Source organism: Schistocerca nitens, chromosome 1 (assembly GCF_023898315.1).
Source record: "Schistocerca nitens isolate TAMUIC-IGC-003100 chromosome 1, iqSchNite1.1, whole genome shotgun sequence".
NCBI lineage: Eukaryota > Metazoa > Arthropoda > Insecta > Orthoptera > Acrididae > Schistocerca > Schistocerca nitens.
The window spans coordinates 33,118,544-33,137,590 of NC_064614.1; the positions used below are offsets into that span (position 1 = coordinate 33,118,544).

At 45.2% G+C, this 19,047-nt stretch overlaps 1 protein-coding gene across 1 annotated transcript in view; it reads right to left on the bottom strand.

Annotated features, from left to right (window-relative positions):
- Positions 1 to 19,047, bottom strand: part of LOC126263057 (Down syndrome cell adhesion molecule-like protein Dscam2) — a 551,657-nt gene that overhangs the window by 480,654 nt on the left and 51,956 nt on the right. Inside the window, exon 3 of the mRNA XM_049960035.1 lies at positions 3,248 to 3,397. Within this exon, the coding sequence (XP_049815992.1) occupies positions 3,248 to 3,397 (150 nt within the window). The remainder of the gene's footprint in view (positions 1 to 3,247; positions 3,398 to 19,047) is intronic.

Genomic DNA, 19,047 nt, shown 5'->3' on the forward strand with positions numbered 1-19,047 from the left:
GTCGTCCATGACGGAGAATGCCTCGCCAATATGCTGCCGATATGGTTGCACTATCGGTTGCAGGATGGCATTCACTTATCGTACAGCCCATACAGGGCCTTCCATGACCATCAGCGGCGTGCGTCGGCCCTACATAATGCCACCCCAAAGCAGCTGGGAACCTCCACCTTGCTGCACTCGCTGGACAGTGTGTCTAAGGCGTTCAGCCTGAGCGGGTTGCCTCCAAATACGTCTCTGACGATTGTCTGGTTGAAGGCATATGCGACACTCGTCGGTGAAGAGAACGTGATGCCAATCCTGAGCGGTCTATTCGCATTCGGCATATTGCTGGGCCCATCTGTACCGCGCTGTACTGTGTCGTGGTTGCACAGATGGATCTCGCCATAGACGTCTGAAGTGAAGTTGCGCATCATGCAGCCTATTGCGCACAGTTTGAGTCGTAACACGACGTTCTGTGGCTACACGAAAAGCTTTATTCGACATGGTGGTGGTGTTGTCAGGGTTCCTCCGAGCCAAAATCGGTGGGTAGCGGCCAGCCACTGCAGTAGTAGTCCTTGGGCGGCCTCAGCGATAGCATGTCATCAACAGTTCCTGTCTCTGTGTATGTCCTCCATGTCCGAACAACATCGCTTTGGTTCACTCCGAGGTGCCTGGATACTTCCCTTGTTGAGAGCGCTCCCTGGCATAAAGTAACAATGCGGACGCGATCGAACCGCGGTATTGACAGTCTAGGCATGGTTGAACTACAGAAAACACGAGTCGTGTACCTCCTTCCTGGTGGAATGACTGGAACTGGTCGGCTGTCGGACCCCCTCCGTCTAATACGCGCTGCTCATGCACGGTTGTTTACATTTTTGGGTGGTTTGAGTGACATCTCTGAACAGTCAAAGGGACTGTGTCTGTGATACAATATCCACAGTCAATGTCTATCTTCAGGAGTTCTGGGAACCGGGGTGATTCAAAACTTTTTTTGATGTGTGTAGGAATGGATGTCTTGCCGATTCTGTGATTGAAAGACAGTGATATTTATAATAGTGTAATAGTGTAATACTGTGAGGACCAGGGGAGATGCGAGAATTTATCGTCGTGCTCGCAAAACCACTGTTGGACGATGGGAGCTGTGAGAAGAGAAGCCCTGTCATCTTGGAACAAACCATCACCACTGGGGAACAAACATTCTGCCATAGGGTGCACCTAACCAGTAGTCACAAAGTTCTTGGCAGTAATGTGCCCTTGGTACAGTAGCCATGGAGCCCTTGGAATACCACACTAACTGCAAAATCATGACCGAACCCCAGACATGTTTCATTCTTGGAACGTAAACTCGGCCAGAAATTGGAAAAAATGTGAAACAAAACTCAATTGACCGAATGAATTCCTTCTGTTGCTCCACAGCCCAGGTTTTGTGGCTTCCGCACCAATACTGCCAGCTTATGTAGATCCTTTCGTGTTGTTTTGTTGCTGACAGGATTCCCAAGCGCGACATTCAGTTCTGCAGTGACTTTTGCAGCTGTCGCTCTCTTATTTGTCGTCGCAATCCTCTTTAATGACCGTCAGTTACGCTCACTCAACACACACTTTCGTCCTCGGTGTGACTTGGCGCATGTTGCTTTCTTGCTTTCCCTGCATGCTGTAAAATGTTTGACAAGGCGCCTCTCGAAACGTAAAGCGCTTTGGGTGCCTTGGTTACGGGAGCACCTCCCATAAAGCACCAACACTCTGCCCGGGTTCGAATTTGCTTAGCTCTGACATAATGCACTACTACTACTCGGACCAATGTTCTGACCACGACTGATACTTAAATGTATCGAGAACATTGCACAGCTGCCACTCGGGGTCAAATAAAGCAGCGGAACCTACACTATGTGATCAAAAGTATCCGGACACCTGGCTGAAAATGACTTACAAGTCCGTGGCGCCTTCCATCGATAATCCTGGAATTCAGTATGGTGTTGGGCCGCCCTTAGCCTTGATGACAGCTTCCACTCTCACAGGCATACGTTCAATCAGGTGCCGGAAGGTTTCTTGGCGAATGGCAGCCCATTCTTCACGGAGTGCTGCACTGACGAGAGGTATCGACGTCGGTCGGTGAGGCGTGGCTCTAAGTCGGCGTTCCAAAACATACCAAAGGAGTTCTAGAGGATTCAGGTCAGGACTCTGTGCAGGCCAGTCCACTACAGGGATGTTATCGTCGTGTAGTCAGTATGCCACAGGCCATACTTCATGAACAGGTGCTCCATCGTGTAGAAAGATGCAATCGCTATACCCGAATTGCTCTTCAACAGTGGGTAGGAAGTAGGCGCTTGAAACATCAATGTAGGCCTGTGCTATGATAGTGCCACGCAAAACAACAAGGAGTGCAAGTCCCCTCCATGAAAAACACGACCACAACGTAACACCAGCGCCTCCAAATTTTACTGTTGGCACTACACACGCTGGCAGATGACGTTCACCGGGTATTCACCATACCCACACCCAACCATCAGATAGCCACATTGTGTACCGTGACTCGTCACAGCACACAACGTTCTTCCACTGTTCAGTGGTCCAATGTTTACGCTCCTTACACCAAGCGAGGCGTCGTTTTGGCCTTTACCGGCGTGATGTGTGGCTTATGAGCAGCCGCTCGTCCATGAAATCCAAGTTTTCTCACCTCCCGCCTAACTATCACAGTATTTGCAGTGCATCCTGATTCAGTTTGGAATTCCTGTATGATGGTCTGGATGGATGTCTGCCTATTACACATTACGACCCTCGTCAACTGTCGGCGGTCTCTGTCAGTCAACAGACGACGTCGGCCTGTACTCATTAGTGCTGTACGTGTCCCTTCACGTTTCCACTTCACTATCACATCGGAAGCAGTGGACCTAGGTACGTTTAGGAGCGTGGAAGTCTCGCTTGCAGACGTATGACACCCAATCACCTGACCACGTTCGAAGTCCGCGAGTTCCGCTTAGCGCCCCATTCTGCTCTCTCACGATGTCTAATGATTACTGAGGTCGCTGATACGGAGTACCTGGCGGCACAATGCACCTAATATGAAAAACGTATGTTTTTGGGGGTGTCCGGATACTTTTGGTCACATAGTGTACATGTTTGGCTAGCTGCTGCATTTATGTTCAAGCACGGATTTTTCGCGGTGTTTCCATAGATTTGTCCAACCCCTGTAGTCAGTTGTTTTAATTTTTGACGAAGCTGAACTGGAGTACGTCATTGGCTACAAAAGGGGTTGGGAGACGGAACGCACCTGTGACGGTGAGCAGCTGGGCCGGGGTGCTCCTGCGCCGCTCCCCGGTGAGTGCGTGCAGCGTGAGGCAGCTGTAGCGGGAGGAGGCGTCCGCCGCCGTGGCCCGCCTCACCAGCAGGTCACCGGTGCTCGTCACCACGAAGCGGCCGCCTCCTGCAACGAAAACTTGTTTGAGTGACTGTGGTATCTCAGGTTAATTATAACTTTGAACTGAGTCTCAATCAGTGTTGCTCGTGGAAATACGACATAGCCTAGAATCCAACGTATCACAACGGGGTTAGGAAAACTATTTCACATTTGAGTGTCCTCCCAGATGTACGTGACATGAAACAAAGGAATCGACTGTTCTTTCTTAAAAAATGACGAGTTCTTATACGAGGATGAGTCAAATGAAAACCTTAAATCTGTAATAACGAATCTAAATTTCGCGCCGTTATCCTGTAAGTTGGTAAGCGTGCTACAAACAGCGTTCTGAATGGCCTGTAGGTGGCAGCATAATGCAGATGCAGATATACCGTCGCAGTGTCAGTATAAAGATGGCCACCACACTTGCGACTTGCACCAGGGAAGAACAGTATTTTGTTATTCGGTTTTTGCGCAGCGAAGGTGTGAAACCTATTGAAATTCATCGACGACTGAAGGTCCAGTACGATGAGGCATGTTTGTCACAGCAGCAAGTCTACGAATGGAGTAGGAAGTTCGCAAATGGTATGTCTTCAGTGGAAGATGCTCCCCGTTCAGGTCAGGCACAACGAGTTGTGACTCAACAGAACACTGAAGCAGTTGAAGCCATAGTGAAGCAAAACCGCCGAGTGACACTGAATGACATTGCAGCATGTTTACAGATTAGTCGTGGGTGATGTGCTCCAGTTTCACAAAGTGTCTGCAAGATGGGTGCCACGGCAGCTGACTCCTGAAATGAGAGAACGACGTGTCAATGCTTGTGAAGAACTACTTCGGTGCTTTGAACGAGAAGTTGATGGCTTCCTTGCAAGAATCGTTACTGCGGGACGAAACCTGGGTTCACTTCCACCAACCGGAAACGAAGAAAGGAAGGCGCCATTCTTCACCAAACCAAAGAAATTTCGAACAGAACTATCAGCAGGGAAGGTTATGCTCTTTTGGGACGAAAAAGGCGTCATTTTGGAGCATTTCATGTCAAGAGGGACCACTGTCACCAGTGCATCATACACAGAGCTCCTAAAAAATCATCTGCGGCCTGTAATCAAATCAAAGCGACGTGGACTGCCGTCAGCAGGTGTCCTTTTGCAACATGACAATGCAAGGTCCCACACTGCCCGTAGAACAGTTGCAACAATCACAGACCTGCATTTTGAGTGTCTTCCTCATCCACTATACTCACTACATCTTGCCCCAAGTGATTTCCATATGTCTGGACCACTCAAAGACGCAATGGGAGGAAAGAAGTTCCGTTCTGATGAAGAGGTACGCCACGCGATGCATGAGTGGTTGCGCGGACTACCAAAACATTTTTTTCTAAAGGAATTTATTCACTTTGTAAGCGCTGGAGGTCTTGCATTGAGCGTGGGGGAGATTATGTTGAAAAGTGATACAGCTTTGTACCACTTCTGCATAACAAATAATATTTTAAAAAATATTTAAGGTTTCCATTTGACTCACCCCCGTACGTTGGAAAAAGCAACTGTTGTATTAAATGTCTAAATGTTAGAAGGAAGGTTTGCCCTCTCTTTTCCTGTACGTGGCTGCGTGCTTCTTAGATGTAACGAACATGCCGTCTGTAACGCCGCTTCCTTTGGACGCAAAATTGAAAATATAAAATAGTTCCCGAAACCCAATAAAAGTCCCAGAATCCAAGATCCAAATTTCAAGTCCCACTGGAATATCATCACTTGAATAGTAGCTAGTATATAGAGAAAAGAAACACAGTATAACGTGACTTGATGTTTTAAAAGGGGAAAGAAAAGAAATAGAATCCATTAGTTTCAAATTAAAATAATAGTAGATCGCAAAGTAGTGTACTTATAGGTCACGGAATAGAACGAGTGAGCTCACAGAATACTCCTTGTGAGTACTCTTTGACGACACTGCGTAATACAGAAGAAAAAAGTAATATATTCTTAATGTGCTGCTAGCACTTGCTGCATCAGGCCGTATCTCAACGTATGCTCTTGTACGTAGGCGAGACGAGATTGTTTTTGTGCATGTTTCGAAATTTTGCGATCTGCTAGGAATCATTAAACTTTAAATAGGTTGATCAGCAACCCTGAATATATCATTACGTAAAGTCAAGGGAGGAAAAGATCCGAACTTTTCTTAAATTGATCATCATACAGGAAAGACTTAACTTTGCCCCAAAGTGATAGTCTGTTAGCAGTGTACCGACATAGGAAGTGAACATTCGCATTGAATTGTGAGAAAGTACTGAAGTCTCGTTAAAGTAGCAAATGAAATCTGGATCTTGTTACAAACTCTTTGATGGAAATGTAACTAATTCCACCCAGCTTAGGGAAAAGTTACTTCCTTAATACAATAAAAGGACGTGAATTGTACAGAATAAGCCAGCATAAAGTGGATTTATTGTGTGACATTTCTTTCAACCCATTTAATATTGTGTGTTTATAAAATATATGATTGTGCGACGACATAGATTAATAACAGTGTGCAGCATGCATAAGTATTCCTTGCCGCGTTAGACAGTTATTGTACCAAATCGAACTATTAAGCTTACGTAAACTGAAAACTTTAGTGGATAAACTATTGCCGTACGTGGACTGTAGCCATAATTAGTACGCCGGCCGCGGTGGCCGTGCGGTTCTAGGCGCTGCAGTCCGGAACAGAGCTGCTGCTACGGTCGCAGGTTCGAATCCCGCCTCGGGCATGGATGTGTGTGATGTCCTTAGGTTAGTTAGGTTTATGTAGTTCTAAGTCCCATGGTGCTCAGAGCCATTTGAACCATAATTAGTACAAGGATAGCCATTGATGTTCAACTACGGGTAGCTGTGCTCGCACACGTCGGGGAGCATGTAATTATTTGAACTGGTCGGTATCATTGGTACGCACTCGGCGTGAATATAGTGCGGCAGCACAGACTTTTTTTTAATGTAATGTTCCTCATCAGACAGTATTACCGCTGATTGGTCGGAGCACGAATATCATCAACAAATATTTCCAATATATCTTAAGAGGACCAGTTACACGTCGGACACCAAAATATTGCGAACGTCGTAGTAACGTGAAAGTTGTGTTTGACGGTCAACGACGCAGATAAGGCACGTGTAGTGCTGCACTGTGAGTGTTCAGTACGTTGCATCAGTGCAGGTTGTTCACGAGTAGTGCACACTTCGTATTTGCATTCAGAGGCCGAGGTCGACGTGCAATGAAAGACCTAACAGAGTTCCAAAGAGGACAGATTGTGGGGGGCCAGATTAGCTGAAGCATCAGTAACCAAGACAGCGAACTTGTTGAATGATTCAAGAGCCACTGTTTCAACAGACATGACAGCCTAAACAAGACATGGAAAGACATCATTGTGTAAACGTAATAGTGAGCGCAAATCAAAACTAAATGGCAGAGATCGTCGTACTCTAAGACGAATTGTGTAAAAACAGCACAAAACTACGGCGGATAAAGTGACTGCAGGACTCAATAGCCATCTTTTGGACCTAGTATCAATCGATACTGTCCGCTGAGAACCCCATAAAGCGAATATTCATGGATGAGCTGCTACAACGAAACCATTCGGGACGACAACCCACGCAAAGAAGTGTAAAACATGGTGTCAGGAGCATAAATCCTGGACGGCTAGTCAGTGGAAAAACGTCATATGATGCGGTGACTCTACGTTTTCGTTATTTCCAACATCGGACGAGGTTTACGTCTGGGGAACGCCAAAAGAAGCGTACAATCCTGACTGCTTGATTTCAACGGTTAAGCATAGTGTGATGGTCTGGGCAGCCATATCCTAGTATTCTGCTTGTCCCATCATTACTCTCAAAGGACGTGTTACAGCCAATGATTATACGAACATTTTAGGTGATCAGGTGCACCCCGTGATTCAAACCTCGTTCCCCAACAGTGATGCCATATTTCAAGAGGGTAATGCAATCATTCACACAGCCAGGACAGTACAATCGTGGTATGAGGAGCATGCAACTGAACTGCAGCGTCTTCCGTAGCCAGCACAGTCCTCTGACTAGAAGATTATCGAACCTTTGTGGGCGTATTGGAGAGCAGACTCCGGAGCAGATTTCCGCCTCCCTCGTCACTACAGGAGTTAGATGATGTTTTGATAGAATAGTGGCAGAACATTCCTCTAGAGACTGTATTACGTGCAAATGGGGGTCCAACCCCTTATTAATAAACCATTCCCAAGTAAGTACAATTGTTCACATTATTGTGCCAATCTCCTGTACATTCGTAGAATAAACATTTTATTAAAAGTATTTTGGCGACCACCTGTACGCCGCAAAATAAATACTCTTCTTAACGAAACCTTGTTTCATGTTGAACGTAAGCGCGTGATGACAGCATTACGAGTTACGTTACATACACGCTGTCGATTTATTTGACATTACAATGCAATGTCGCACACTCGTAAATGAAATAAACAATTTACTAACAATGACTTGGTAGCCACACAAATAACATAAATTTTATCTTCCAAAAAATTAACTGTAGCCTTCATTTAAGCATGTGTTTGAACTATTGACCATGGCCTAAAAGGCATATTTGCAATCGCCGTTCGAAAGAACGACGAACAGATGTAATTGCAGTGGATGATTGGTAGAGTATGCACTGGCGATTCGACGTCACACATCGTCTGGTGTACTTGGGACGGCCGGCCGCGGTGGTCTCGCGGTTCTAGGCGCGCAGTCCGGAACCGTGCGACTGCTACGGTCGCAGGTTCGAATCCTGCCTCGGGCATGGATGTGTGTGATGTCCTTAGGTTAGTTAGGTTTAAGTAGTTCTAAGTTCTAGGGGACTAATGACCACAGCAGTTGAGTCCCATAGTGCTCAGAGCCATTTGAACCATTTGTACTTGGGGCTTCGTTATAGACTGCTTCTTTGAAAGCTCCCTAAACAAATAAATCGAGAAGAGTCAAATCCGGGGACGTCACAGGTCATTTGATAACAGAATTTCGTCCTATCCAACGTCCAGGAATGTTCTCATTCAGTATCTGCGTTGCCGCACGGGACGAGTGTGCTGGACAACCGCCGTGTTGCAGCCACATACACTTAGTGTGTTGCAGCCACATCCTCTTCTAGAAGAAGCGGCAGAATGTTATTCAGAAAGCATGCGTAAGAATGTCCATTTAGCCTGAGATGAAGTAATGTCCCACACTGTAATTTCCTATGATGCCGCACCGTACGTTTGCTCTCCACGGCCGTTGATGTTGCACCTGACGAAGCCGGTTGAGCCGTGCGTGGCTCGTGTTGGTGCCATATCTCATTTGACATCCTGTTTTTACAGTACTACCACCTCGTTATGTTAATTTCAATTACTGGTGTTACTGAGTTGCTGCCTTGCCTGCCCGTGAGCGGCAGCAGCGGCGCTTATCGATATAAGCCCGGCGTATTATCTTTCCTGACTGCTATTACTCCCCGGTTGCGTGTGTTCAGAGTTAGTTGGGATCTGCCAATGAGTTTGAAGGCGCTAGTAGCGCAGTTCGGACCTGGCAGTGTTTGACTTAGGACGCGGCAGAAGTTCAGTCGGGGCGCCGCTGCAGTGAGGTGCGGACAGCCATGACTCGCCCGACGGTTGCCGATACATATCAATTTAGTGTGGTCCACCTTGGTTGGTCGTCGGTCGGTCGTCTTGTTGGACGACGTGTGTGTTGCCCGGCGATCGCTTATGGGTTGCCTGCGTGTGCCGACACGCGATTCGTCCTTGTTATTGCACAGTCGCTGCCGTTAGTATTGTCTACTCCTTCGTGCAAGTGTTCGTGAAACTGTGTGTAGCTTTTGATGTCGGCTGCTCAGTTATTTTAGTGCTGTCTCTATGTTGATGTGTGGCAGTCGGTCGGTTCGGGTGGAGCGGCGAGGAAATCTCCACGGGGCGTAGTTTTGGCCGGGCCCGCTGGCGGTCTCTACGCAGTGTCGGAGTGTGTGGGGTGTTCCCATTGCTACGACGTCCGTGGCTCACCAAGGACACGAAAATTGAGTTTGTATTTAATTTACCAGCAAGTCAAGACTGTTCACATTGTGCCGTTTGGTTCTCGTTGCTGGCTGTTGGGACATTCCCGCGAGCAACAACGTGCGTGTTCGAGTTGGTGAAGGTTTAGCCACCGTCCGGTGGAATCTAACTGTATTTGGTTATTTGCAATTGAAGTGCACCAGCGGAATTGCCTGCCTTGTGGCCGTTAACGTTCTGGTTACCTGCCCTGGCTGTTGACGTAAATTTAGGCAGTGTCCTTTCCTCACTGTGTTGTTGCTGTCCAGCACAGTGTGTAGTTCGACAGCTTAATGTGTGCTTGGTTGTGGGCGTCCATGCCTTTTACGTTTGCATTGAAATCCCGGTTGTGTGCTGGTCGAGTGGAGCGCGAGTTATCTTGTCGGTGGGTCCGTTGACTGTCTGTTGGTTGGGTTGTCGTCGGATTGAGAATGGTTGTGCCGACTTCCTGTCTCACCTAAGTGAACGTTAGTATTTCCAGTGCTGGGCGACATCCGAAACTTCTGAGCGCCGTTAGCTGCACTGCCTTTTCTGATTTTCTGTTGTGTGTATTTGTATGGCCCATAGCCGATGGTTTTTAATTAAAGTTGAATTCTTTTTAGTGGTGTTTTAAGTCATCGGCCTTCAGCCGCTTTAAAATTTAAGTTCCTTTCTTTTCAAGTGTTAGATTGTTTGGGCCTTCTGCCTGATTAAAATACTGTTTAAAGATAAATCCTTGGGCCTACTGCCCACTAAAAATTATTTTAGTTGTGTTTTCAGTCATGGGCCTTCAGCCATTTTAAAATTAAAAGTTTCTTGCTTGTCGGGTGTTAGATTGTTTGGTCCTTCAGCCTGATTAATATATTGTTTAAAGATAAAGCTTTGGACCTTCTGCCTAATAAGAATTATTTTAGTTTTGTTTTAAGTCATAGGGCCTTCAGCTGTTTTTAAATTAAGGATCTTTGTCTTTCGAGAATCAGACTGTTTGGATCCTTCAGCCTAATTGAAGGTAAGGCCTTCTACCTCGTGTTTTTTTATTCAATTTGATCTTGAGTCTTAAATCACCGGCTTTCAGCCATCCTTAAATTAAGGTTGCTGCTTTTCAAGTGTTAGATTTTGGAGCCCTCAGCCAAATTATAGAACTTATTAACGGGAGGCCTTCTTCCTTCTAAATATTCTTTTTGGCGTCTGAATTTTGAGTTAATGGCTTTTAGCGTTTTTTTAAAAATTAAAGTGGTTGTACCCTTAAGGCATAAGACAGTGTGGCGTATTCAGCCGATAACTAAATTCAAGATTTTGCACTGTAATGTTTGGTCAAATAAATAAAGTTATATGTGTCCGAGTGTAACTGACAGCCGCTCATTTTGGCCCCTTTCCACAATTCCAACTACCTGTCCTGTGCTGCGGGCTTAGCAGGGCGTCTCACCGGTGTGGATTGGCTGCTGGCCAGTAGTGTGTGTTATGCAAATTTACATTACCGTGGTTAGTAAACGTTGCTCCATCGGTGAAGAGCACACGTTGGAAAAACATAGGGTCGTCTCTCAGTTGCTGAAGGACAAACCGACAAAATTCTGTACGACGTTCGAAATCATCGTCGTTTTGAGCCTGATGTAGTGACAGATGATAGGGATGGAAATTTTGTCGATGCAGGATGCGAATGACGCTCATCTAGATGATTCCACATTCCTTGGCAATACGTCTCGACCGCTGCGCAGACTCATCAGCGTCGTAGCCAGAATAGCTTCTTCGTGTTCTCTGTCAGTTGCAGTCTCTTTTCTTGTCCTCTTTCTAACGTTCAAGCAACCTGTCCTCACTAGCATCTTAATAATTCTTGCAGTTGCCTGGCGCGTCAGACATTGGCGATCCGCTGTACTGTTTTTAAGGCATGTATTTTAAATTCACCATATAGAAATATGCCTTAAAAACAGTACATCCACCACATAAAAATTTCCCCCCCATGAACCATGGAGCTCGCCGTTGGTGGGGAGGCTTGCGTGCCTCAGCGATACAGATAGCCGCACCGTAGGTGCAACCACAACGATGGGGTATCTGTTGAGAGGCCAGACAAACGTGTGGTTCCTGAAGAGGGGCAGCAGCCTTTCCAGTAGTTGCAGGGGCAACATTCTGGATGAATGACTGATCTGGCCTTGTAACATTAACCAAAACGGCCTTGCAGTGCTGGTACTGCGAACGGCTGAAAGCAAGGGGAAATTAGAGGCACAAATTTTCCCGAGGGCATGCACCTTTACTGTATGGTTAAATGATAACGGAGACAAAATAGTCCCCCATTCGGATCTCCAGGCGGCGACTACTCAGGATCACGTCGTTATCACGAGAAATAAAACTGGCGTTCTACGTATCGGAGCGTGGACTGTCACATCCCTTAATCGACCAGGTAGGTTAGAAAACTTAAAAAGGAAAATGGATAGGCTAAATTAGATATAGTGGTAATTAGTGAAGTTCAGTGGCAGGAGCAACAAGACCTCTGGTCAGAGCCGGCCGCGGTGGCCGAGCGGTTCTAGGCGTTTTAGTCCGGAACCGCGCGACCGCTACGGTCGCAGGTTCTAATCCTGCCTCGGGCATGGATGTGTGTGACGTCCTTAGGTTAGTTAGGTTTAAGTAGTTTTAAGTTCTAGTGGACTGATGACCTTAGATGTTAAGTCCTATAGTGCTCAGAGCCATTTGACCAATTTTTTGACCTCTGGTCAGGTGAATACAGGGTTATAAATACAAAATCAAATAGGGGTAATGCAGGAGTAGGTTTAATAATTAATAGAAAAATAGTATTGCGGGTAAGCTACTACAAACAGCATAGTGAACGCATTATTGTAGCCAAGATACACACGAAGCCCACGCCTACCACAGTAGTTCAAATTTATATGCCAACTAGCTCCGCAGATGACGAAGAGATTTATGAAATGTATGGTGAGATATAAGAAATTATTCAGATAGTGAAGGGAGACGAAAATTTAATAGTCATGAGGGACTAGAATTCGATAGCAGGAAGAGGAGGAGAAGGAAATATAGTAGGTAAATATGGAATGGGGGTAAGGAATGAAAGAGGAAGCCACCTGGTAGAATTTTCAACAGAGATAACTTAATCATAGCTAACACTTGGTTCAAGAATCATAAATGAAGGTTGTATACATGGAGGAAGTCTGGAGACACTGAAAGGTATCAGATAGATTATATAATGGTAAGACAGATTTAGGAACCAGGTTTTAAATTGTAAGACATTTCCAGTGGCAGATATGGAATTTGACCACAATCTATTGGTTATGAATTGTAGATTAAAACTAAAGAAATTGGAAAAAGGTGGCAATTTAAGGAGATGGAACCTGGATAAACTGAAAGAACCAGAGGTTTTAGAGAGTTTCAGAGTGAGCATTAGGGAAGGTCTGACAAGAACTGGGGAAAGAAATATAGTAGAAGAAGAATGGGCAGCTTTGAGAGACGAAATAGTGAAGGCCGCAGAGGATCAAGTAGGTAAAAAGAGGAGGGCTACTAGAAACCCTTGGGTAACGGAAGAAATATTGAAGTTAATTAATGAAAGGAGAAAATATGAAAATGCAGTAAATGAAGCAGGCAAAAAGGAATACAAATGTCTCAAAAATGAGAGTGACAGGAAGTGCAAAGTTGGTAAACAGGGATGGCTAGAGGACAAATGTAAGGATATAGAGGCATATCTCGCTATGGGTAAGTTAGATACTGCCTACAGGAAAATTAATAAAGACATTTTGGAGGATAGAGAAACACTTGTATGAATATCAAGAGCTCAGATGGAAACCCAGTTCTAAGCAAAGAAGGGAAAGCAGAAAGGTGGTAGGAGTACATAGAGGGTCTATACAAGGGCGATGTACTTGGGGACAATATTATGGATATGGAAGAGGATGTAGACGATGATGAAATGAGAGATATGATATTGCCTTAAGAGTTTGACAGAGCACTGAAAGATCTAAATCGAAACAAGGCCCTGGGAGCAGACAACATTCCATTAGAACTACTGATACCCTTGGGAGAGCCAGCCATGACAAAACTCTACCATCTGGTGAGCAAAGTGTATGAGACAGGCGAAATACCCTCAGACTTCAAGAAGAATATAATAATTACAATCCCAAAGAAAGCAGATGTTGACAGATGTGAAAATTACCGAACCATCAGTTTAATAAATCACGGCTACAAAATACTAACACGAATTTCTTACAGACGAATGGAAAAGCTGGTAGAAGCCGACCTCGGCGAAGATCAGTTTGGATTCCGTAGAAATGTTGGAACAGATTAAGGAAAGACAAACCTACGTTTGTGGCATTTGTAGACTTAGAGAAAACTTGTGACAATGTTGACTGGAATGCTCTCTTTCAAATTCTGAAGGTGGCAGGGGTAAAATACAGGGAGCGAAAGGCTATTTACAATTTGTACAGAAACCAGATGGCAGTTATGAGTCAAGGGGCATGAAAGGGAAGCAGTGGTTGGGAAGGGAGTGAGACAGGGTTGTAGCCTATCCTCGATGTTATTCAATCTGTATATTGAGCAAGCAGTAAAGTAAACAAAAGAAAGATTCGGAGTAGCTATTGAAATCCATGGAGAAGAAATAAAAACTTTGAGGTTAGCCGATGACATTTTAATTCTGTCTGAGACAGCAAAGGACCTGGAAAGCAGTTGAACGAATTGGAAGTGTCCTGAAAGGAGGATATAAGATGAACATCAAGAATGAGTTTTGCTATTTGGTCAGCAAAATAACTGATGAAGGTCGAAGTAGTGAGGATATAAAGTGTAGACTGGCAATGGCAAGGAAAGCGTTTCTGAAGAAGAGGAATTTGTTAACATCGAGTATAGATTTAAGGGTCAGGAAGTCGTTTCTGAAAGTATTTGTATGGAGTGTAGCCATGTATGGAAGTGAAACATGGACGATAAATAGTTTAGACAAGAGGAGAATAGAAGCTTTCGAAATGTGGTGCTACAGAAGAATGCTGAAGATTAGATGAGTAGATCACATAACTAATGGGGAGGAACTGAACAGAATTGGGGAGAAGAGTAGGTTATGGCACAACTTGACTAGAAGAAGGGATCGGTTGGTAGGACATGTTATGAGGCATCAAGGGATCACCAATTTAGTATTGGAGGGCAGCGTGGAGGGTAAAAATCGTAGAGGGAGTCCAAGAGATGAAAAAACTAAGCAGATTCAGAAGGATGTAGTTTCCAGTAGATACTGGGAGATGAAGAAGCTTGCACAGGATAGAGTAGCATGGAGAGCTGCATCAAACCAGTCTCTGACCTGAAGACCGGAATAACAACAATATATAGAACTAAGTATATCCAGCTCTTCCTCATTGGTGTGCGTGTCTTCAAGCAAGGAATGTTGAAGCAGAAATAAGCGACCTTGTAGTGCAAACGAGTTAACAGGTAAATGTGTTGACATTCTGACACAACGTAGCGCGAGAGCTCCTCTTGGCTGAGTTTGCACCGCTAATACGATCCCCGCCACTGCACCTTCAAATTTTAGGAAATTTCTCGATTTTTTTACACGTTTCAACGTCAATATTAACAAACGCTATAGCGTTGCAATTATCTTCTCAAGTACTGCTGAGTGCAGTTATAAAATGTGTACGGTTCCATTTAAAAAAGCGTAATTGCTTCGCTATTTTCGTTGATACCTGCGCTAAGAACATAAAACAAAAAACAAAAAAACTACGTGCCCATCGACGGTCTAGCATTTGCCGAAAACCGCGTTTCAATATGTGTAACCATTCATGAAATAAAGGAGGTGTTAAGTGTTACGTTACCCACCCTGTAAATGTGGTGTGTTTGTGTGTGTGTGTGTGTGTGTGTGTGTGTGTGTGTGTGTGAGAGAGAGAGAGAGAGAGAGAGAGAGAGAGAGAGAGAGAGAGAAAGAGTGTGTGTGTGTGTGTGTGTGTGTGTGTGTGTGTGTGTGTGTGTGTGTGTGTATGCATCAGTTACCTTATGTCTTGTAAGCGTATTGTAGTATCGCTGCCTAACCAGCTCGCCTATGCAGTTAGTCACCTTTCTGCAGTGAGCGACTGTAGAGGAGTGGTGGTTTAGCTTCCATAGTGTGTTTGTATTATGCCATGGCTGCAGAACGCAGCTCAAAGTGTTTTTAGAAGTAATTAAAATTGTTGTCATGGATGTTGTGTTTTCATATGAGTCGACCGTTTAATATTGATGTTTTTTTGAGAGTGATAGTTTCGAAACCGTTTGTCGTGTCATGAGAACAGCAGTCAACAGAATGGTCATGGTTACAGGACAAATACCACGTACTGGACAATTTCCTATATGTGAGAGAGACATACAAACCGTTTGACCAATTACGACGAGCGCAAACATTTTTCTTTCTGATGTTGCACTGCCAAATCTTCAAACAGCTGCATCACGATCGGCCACACATACTGCCGAGGAAATAACTAGTAACGCCACTAGAAAGGATTAATACTATCGCAAGAACTGTGTCACTTTTTGAACTTACAGTAGCCTATTTGAACAATGGATTTCATGTGTTTGTTCTCCAAGTACCTGAGCTGATTGATAAACCGTAAGACAATAGTCTTCAGTACACTCGAACAGGCTGTGTGACTAAAGTCTCAATAAATGAGTACGTCGAAATTTTTCATATCATTTGCGAAAGGTGCAGTCCATATTTGCAGTGCTTTAATGATGGAACATACGAGGGCTATTCGGAAAGTAAATTACGACCAGGTGCGGAATTGAGACAACTGTGAAAATGAAAAACGTTTTATTTGCAACAGTTACCTACAACTTCCAGCTAGCTTTCTATTTAGTCGCTGATTCGACTTAAACATTTGTCGTAGTGTTGTACCAACTTTCCAATAGTCTCGTCATAGAAGGCAGCCGTCACAGCTTTCTGTCAATTGTCTGCGCTGGTCTACAGCTCATTGTCTGTGTCAAAACGTTGTCCTCATAGCCAGCGGTTCACATGAGCGCAGACAAGACCAAGAGGGAGCCATTCACGGGCTGTATCGTGGGTGATCAGACAATTCCGACCGAAAACGCTGTAGGAGCTTGTTAATTGCCCCTACAGAATGCGGCTGAGAATTGTCTTGAAGAAGGAAACACATGACAGTTATGTTATGTGGGCTGCATAGCTTCAGGCAAAATTTCTCACCAACTAGGGCTGCGACCAGACTGACCTCCGCTAATCACTCTGTCAGCCGTGAAGATTGTGTAAATGTGTTCCAAGGTTTGGCCAGCTGTATAGGCAGTTGCTCCGTCACGTTGGAAGTAACTTTAGGTTTTTTCCTCCTCCGCTAATCCTTCCACAAATTCACGTCCAGTCATACCTGCTCGTCTGGGCCACTTGAATTTGCCCCACCCCGTGTAATGTAAGTGAGATGCAGAGCTGAGATCTCTTGCGCAACTGAAACACCAGAGTGTAACTGACTGACAGTGCAGACTTTGCATCTGCTGAAATTATCCAATGAAACAGAAATCATTGATGTAGTGTCAGCAGTTCATAACACTGGTATTATACTGATACACTACTTATTAACACAAATATCGTTGTCCAGTTTTCCCATAGTAGCCCACACTAATTTGTTAAAGCAACGCTAAATAAGAAATGAATCTACTGTATATTTTCAGAATAAGTTCATTTCTGTGTTATTTCATTCTGTGTTTGTCTGGTGTGTTTCTCAGCTCTGAATACGGCTTTGCAATTTGACTTATTGTTCTGTTTTGTGTAATAGAGAATTACTAAGCTTCATTTTTCCATTTTTCCAGTTACGTTTTTCTGTTCGTGTAACATGTTACAGTTCATTACGTTAGATAATGAGATCAATGCCACTGGAATCGTCAGGGATGTAGATATGGACTCATCAGGCAAAAAGACCCGACAGAGATGAAAAATGAAGCAGACGGTAGTGGGGTGTTGAAAGATTCTGACACAGGGGACTGGAGTTTATCAGTAGACATGGGAGATCCACACGGTTCTCTTAAGGGTGACCAAGCAGAATATTGCAGACCAGCCACCGCCCAGAATCGGCACGAAAAGGCAAAAGAGGCTGACATGAGGGGCGTTAGTGAAACCACTTCTTTCTCGCGGTCTTGATCTCCTCACGTTTCGTGGTCGCAAACGACAGTTCATAGTGGGGTGAGCAACAGAATGACGTTCCTAACAACCTTTCACACTGCTGACACCCTCGGATGAATCAACCTTTCTCTAAGGGCACTATGAGGCAGTTACACCATTGAATGTACTAGACCCCTTTGAAGTGCAGTTTTTGCTATTGTTTAAAGGATGGACCATTCAAAACTATTCAAGGAAATTTGAACATGATCCAAGGTAGCAGTGGGTGTTTATGGTTTTTCAACCCTCCTCTTTCGCGCTGTCCTAAGGCGAGATCACGAAGGTGTGCGACAACGACACATGTGTGAATAAAACCGGAAAGAGTCGCTCTCAGACACCACCCCTCCCCCCCTCCCCCCATTTCGACAACACTCTTGGTACCGCCATAGCTGAGCACATATACCTATGAACAGACGAACAGTGATGCGAGTCCAAGGTGCCTGCAGGTTAGACTATGCTGCTGCTCTTGTGCCTACTAGTATAGGCAAGTGGGGCAGGAGGGGTGTCAAGGGGTTGCCTGCCTGGAGGTGCCGAGAACTCTCGTCACACTTTGCCTCCGTACAGTTACATTTTTAATGTGCTCAATAAACGAGGGTTTCGTCGAACTGGAGGGTTTTTGAGGGACCCTTTGCCATTTTATTCATGCATCTGTCAATGTCGTACCCCTCCATTACCCAGCCACAGGAGGGCGTGATACAGCACAGCTGAACAAGTACACACATCAAAAAAAGTTTTGCATTATCCCAGTTCCTAGAGCTCCTGAAGATAGACGTTGACTGTGGATATTGTATCACAGACACAGTCCCTCAGAGAGGTTACTAAACCCGCCCAAAGATGTAAACAACCCTGCATGAGCAGGAGGGCGTCCATCTATCAGTCGATCAGTTCCAGTCATTGCACCAGGAAGGAGGTACACGGCTCGTGTTGTCTGTAGTTCAACCATGCCTAGACAGTCAGTACCACGGTTCGATCGCGTCCGCATTGTTGATTTGTGACAGGGAGGGTTCTAGACAAGGGAAGTGTCCAGGCGCCTCGGAGTGAACCAAAGCGATGTTGTTCGGACAGGAGATACAGAGAGACAGGGTCGATGACATGCCTCGCTCAGGCCGCCCAAGGGCTACTACTGCAATGGATGACCACTCCCTACGGATTATGAATCTGAGGAACCCTGACAGCAACGCAACCGTGTTGAATAATGCTTTTCGTGCAGCCAAAGGACGTCGTGTTACGACCCAAAATGTGCGCAATAGGCTGCAGGATAACCAACTTCACTTCCGACGTCCATGGCGAGATCCATCTTCGCAACCACGATACCATGCAACGCGGTACAGATGGGCCCAACAACATGACGAATGGACCGCTCAAGATTGGCATCACGTTCTTTTCAGCGATAAGTGTCGCATATGCCTTCAACCAGACAATCTTCAGATACGTGTTTGGAGGCACCCCGGTCACTCTGAACGCCTTAGACACACTGTTCAGTGAGTGCAGCAAGGTGGAGATTCCCTGCTGCTTTGGGGTGGCATTATGTGGGGCAGACGTACGCCGCTGGTGGTCATGGAAGGCGTCGTA